Here is a 5,319-nt window from a genome sequence, read left to right as displayed (position 1 = left end):
CAAATTTCTGTAGGTGGGAATTATTTGTAATGATATTCCATGAGCCGCTTTGTGATATCACAAAGCCCGGAAAACAAACGCTGTAGTCCAAACGAGCCGTTCGTTGTAGTTCTTGAAAAGGGATTTTTTAAAAACTAAATATCTCCCTTTGGAGTGGACTTTGAGATTTGTAACTTTCTAGATCTTTTTTTTATGCCCAAACACACACACTACAAACTGACTAAAATTAAAAAAGTGAAAAAGCATAATAGGACCCCTTTAAGTGCTTTTCAAGTTCAGGCAAGTAAATTCAAGCATTTTTGAAACCAATTATATAAACTGAAAGACCAAAATGTCAACCCTGTTGTGGACAAATTAACAGTTTAAAAGACTTATGGTTTTAATGTTTGTGCACTGTGTACAGTATGAAATTATCGTTAAAATGCTTAACAAGGTGGACAGAATTACTTTTGTTAGAACTGGGTTTTAAAATAATATGTAAAAAAACTTCTTATGAAGTTTAAATACACTACTTCTACTTTAACCACTGCTCTGTTCATTTCACCTTCCATTCTGTTAAAGGTAGGGTAGGTGATTTCAGAGAGGCTAGCAATAGTAAGCTAGCTTTGAAAGCATAAGATCCCACCCTTCCTGCAAATCACTCTCCAAAGCCACGCCTCCTCCAAAACACATGACCGTGCTCAGACAGACCAGAGGCTAACCAGTGACACGATGAGAGACGCGTCAATGCTGTCAGATTACCTCATGTCTCATTCACCGGTGAGAAAACCTTACAGTACAAAGTGCATAATATTACAGTAATAACGCCTTCCATTCTCGCTCGGTCTACGATAGCGTAATGAACGCGCTGATGACGTATCATGTCTGCGCAGAGATATGCAAATACATATGTTGACAGGTAGGACAGCCTATCGTAGTCCTCGGACCGAGGAATATGATTGGACAAACATTTTATGATTCTACACCTTCTACAGATGCTATAAATACATATAGACCACTTAACTTAGCGATTGCTATCGGGATGTGAAGAGACTTTCAACCAGCATAACGAAATGTTTTTGAACCAAATCACCTACCCTGCCTTTAAGTCTTTTGATTATACACCTTTTTCTTAATGAGTGTACTGTGTTTTAGATTAAGGGAGGCACTTCCGGTTTGGAGTATTTCCACTCAAAAAGACTGAAACAAAGCATTTCAAATTACAAGACTGCACTACGAATAATCCTGATCAGTTTGATTGAATGAGCTGTAAATTTGTGTTCTGCTCTCCAGATTTAATTTATAATTTTTTCACCTGGATCCTTGAGACTGCTTTCATTTCCTTCTATAATTATTTTCATCCAAATTTTGCAGACCAGAAGCCAGGGGTGGTGCTGGTGGCAAAAAGTTTTGATTCGTCAATATGAAGATATTAAGTGAAATAAATGTCACACATTTTTCATGAATTGACCTGTATTTTCTGAATGCAATGTTCAAACCTAAAGGCTCGCTGCAGAAATGTTCAGTTACTGGATAGTGTGAAATTATCTGTAAAATATGTCATATTTTATTGGTAACATTTATTTTGTGTACCAACAAGAATTTTATAGAAAATTCTGCTCAACGTTTGTGAACGTAGATTACTTACTGGTTCAAAGTGTTAGTTAAGAAACAGTAGCTATGTTTCCATCCAAAGATTCAAACTTATGCGCAAAACTGGAATATCGCATAAAACGTTTGCGAATAAAGCACCGTTTCCATCCAACGCGTCAAAGAGAACAAAATTGTCACTTCCTGATAAACTGGCACTAAATATCACTAAGAAAACTAGGAAAAGCCACTGAATATAATAATTTTCATATATGATAAATTACTTACGCCTCAGACAAAACACAATAAATGCAGTCATTGCTTTCGGAGGTTTTGCATTTTAAGCGGATGCTGCTGTTTGGGAACGCAGTCGTGTAAGACAATTATACAGAAATACTTTGACGACAGACCATAACAACATATAGATGCTGTGAATGAGATAAGTCCACTGCTAGTCAAGTCATCCCGTCTCATAGCGCAAAGTCACATGACTTTTTCAATGCGCATGGAGGAATTTATTCGGTAAATGTGTTTCCATCGTAGTTTGTGTTTCCAAACGTTTTTATGGGTATTTTTAGAATTTATGCGCATCTTGGCATTTCCATCCAGCGTTTTCTTTATGCGATATTCCAAAATGCGCATAAAAATAGGTGGATGGGAACATAGCTAGTATGTTTGCTGAAATCATGTTACCTGGTCAGTTAGATTCAAAACCAATGATTCAGAAAGGATTCAAAGCTTCGTGAAGAAGTGTTGCGAACTCATCTGTTACTAAACACCACAAATGAAATGATCACATGTCTTGGCGTTCTGGTCACGGTGTGAGACGCAGAGGCCAGAAAGAACATCAGCAGTGTGGTCTGACCGTCTTACATGATCCTAAGTGTTTCCCGTTTGTCTTCAGCAGCTGAAGTTAAACACTGAAAGTGTTGAACGAGGAATCCAGCCCAGTGGACCGTCTGTCAACAGCTCGAGCTGTCTTGAGAAAACCACCGACAACTTAAACAAACGGAGACAGTGGAGCAAGCAAAGAAACGCATCAGACGACACTCAGCTTCCCAAAAGACAGGAGACCCCCACACACATGGGGAAGAGCACGGCTGAGGACCTCAGGAGGGTGAGCGTTTGCCCTCCTGAGCTCTCGTCGGAGGCAGAGAAGACGTACGCTGGAGCGAAGTTCAGCGAGCCACCCTCGCCCAGCGTCCTCCCCAAACCGCCAAGCCACTGGGTGGGAGAAGGTGCTCTTCACCATCCAGCCGTACAGCAGCACTGCAGTAAAGAGCAGATGTCTGTGCACCTCAAAACCCTGCTGAAGGTCCGAGCAGAACCCTGAGCTCATAATGGGACACTTCAGAAAATAATACGGACTGGTAACATCCCGTTCAAGAACTATTGAACTTTGCAGTTGTTTAGGAAAGCTAATGTGAGTTAAAGGAATAGTTCAGCCCAAAATGAAATTATTTACTAGGGCTGGGAAAAATAAATCGATGCATCGCGAATCGAGAAATTATTCCGCATCAATTCTGAAATTTTCAGAATGCATCACGATTCTTTCTCGTGTCGATTCTGAGCTTAGTTTTGAACAGCAGATGGCGCTGCATGCTTTAGAAACAGCCGTACTCTGCTTGTTTCCAAATCCTTGCGCACACTTGAACCTAAAATAATCATTCATAAAATTCGAAAATGTTGAAGCGAATTACAAGGGTGTTCACGGTGGGCTGTTTACATTAATCTTGTGTCATGAAAGCATTCTGAGCCGAGGTGAAATTACAGACTCAGCCGAACGCACAAGTGCTCTTCAACGCTCTTCTTCATGAGCATTTGAGTGTGCGGATAAAAACTAGATTATAGGGCTGCACGATTAATCGAATGTGATTGTCATGCGCATCTTGTCAGTAAAGCCGGTTCTGTGATTAGTAGTAAATCTCCATCTCGTGCTTTCAGATGGAGCAGCATTTACTACACAGAGCCGTAGATCTCTGAGAAGCTAAGCAAAAAATCGCAGATGATATAATCACGCAAATATGAAATCGAAAAAAATTGTTTGTGATAATGACAGCTGTTTGCGTAGCTTCTCAGTGAACTATGGCTCTGTGAAGTAAATGCTGCTCCGTCTGAAAGCACGTGAAAATACCACATTTAATAACATGTTTTTACTCCCAACTCACTTCATAACATCAGTCGAGTGTTTGAAATAAATCCTTCTGTGAGATGATGTGGCTTCTTACACAGAATAAGGCACGCAGCATATTTCATAGTATTCTAAGCAGTGATAAAGGCTATGTCGATTAGCATTGCAATATTATATACTTTATTACAATGAAAATTATAATAATTATAATAAGAACGCAGATAAATCATATTTTGTCGTAGTCGTGTGTTTATTAGTCACGTTGAATCAATGAAAGCAGTTAACTCTTCTGTTTATTCAGTTGCTGCTGTAGGGATTTCCTGGGTTTCTTCTGCGGGGCGTATTTGGAGTTTCTCTGGCCTTCAGATGGAGATTTACTACTAATCACAGAACTGTGCTTCACTGACAAAATGCGCATGACAATCGCAGCTTTTGCCTAATCGCTATTGCGATTTATCGTGTAGCCCTACTAGATTAGAGCGCCATCTGCTATTAAAATCTAAGCTCAGAATCGATTCCAGAGAGAATCGCGATGCATTCGGAAGATCTCAGAATCCATCCACGAATCAATTCTGCATCGATTTATCGTCCCAGCCCTATTATTTACTGAGCCAGCTTCATGTCCTGCCAAAAGATGATGTTCTGATGAATGTTAATAACCAAACAGTTTTGGTTACCATTGACTTGCACTGTATGGACAAAAAAAAAACATTTCTTGAAATGTTCCACAGAAGAAAGAGAGTCATACAGGGTTGAAACAGTGATGACTGAATTTACATTTTTGGGTGAACTATCCCTTTAAATATGACATGTAGAAGTGAAAACAGGTTTAAAAGACATTTAATATGTGTATATTAAATGTCTTTTAATATACACATATTAAATGTCTTTTAAACGTGTTTTCACTTCTACATGTCATATTTAAAGGCATTTAATATGTGTATATTTTTTCATGTTAATTTACCTGAAAGAGTAAAATTAGTTTTGTTACTGAAGCTTATAATTGGTATCGCGATGTATTTACATTCATGTAACACCAGTATGTGTAACGTTTTGCACAAGAATGAAAAGTGTGTGAGATATTTAAGAAAGTGTAGGGCTCAAGAGATTCTCAAGAGGTGCGGGATTTCAACACATAGACAATCGCCATGAAGAACTGGACCGCTAAGGACAAGAAAGTGGTTTGTTTTTGTTTTACCTTATATTGAAGCACTGTGGACCGTAAGCAACTGCTTATTTCAATTGAACAATTTCAGTTGCACAATTTGTTTTTAATTGTCTGAAGAATGTACAATTTTTGTACGGAGCCCGACGCATGACATATGGTAAAAATATCAATTGTTGCCACGAATTAAGAATTTGTTTCCCCGTAAATCCTGGTCACTTTTACTAATTTGTTCCCTCAAAAGAAGAGAACAAATTAGTGGAACTTAGTCATGATTTACTGAAATGAGGAACAAATTAATAAAATAACGGAACAGATTCTTTATTTCTTTAAAACTAATTTTCTCACTGCCTTTCAACATAATTTTTTATCATCTGCATCATTTCAAAAAGAAAACACAAGTGGATACAGTAATCATTTTTATCTTTTTATTTTATTTTCTGAGCACTCAAAA

At 38.2% G+C, this 5,319-nt stretch overlaps 1 protein-coding gene across 1 annotated transcript; it reads left to right on the top strand.

The window, feature by feature from the left end:
• The first annotated feature begins 732 nt into the window (after positions 1-732).
• LOC107578092 (proline-rich nuclear receptor coactivator 2-like) lies at positions 733-3,052 on the top strand. Its single transcript, XM_016264080.1, has 2 exons — positions 733-759; positions 2,474-3,052. The coding sequence occupies exons 1-2, from the start codon at positions 745-747 to the stop codon at positions 2,900-2,902; spliced, it is 444 nt and encodes a 147-aa protein (XP_016119566.1). The 5' UTR covers positions 733-744; the 3' UTR covers positions 2,903-3,052.
• The last annotated feature ends 2,267 nt before the right edge of the window (positions 3,053-5,319 follow it).

Source organism: Sinocyclocheilus grahami, unplaced genomic scaffold (assembly GCF_001515645.1).
Source record: "Sinocyclocheilus grahami isolate Dianchi unplaced genomic scaffold, SAMN03320097.WGS_v1.1 scaffold8795.1, whole genome shotgun sequence".
Classification (NCBI taxonomy): domain Eukaryota; kingdom Metazoa; phylum Chordata; class Actinopteri; order Cypriniformes; family Cyprinidae; genus Sinocyclocheilus; species Sinocyclocheilus grahami.
This window is presented reverse-complemented; position numbering and strand designations above follow the sequence as displayed.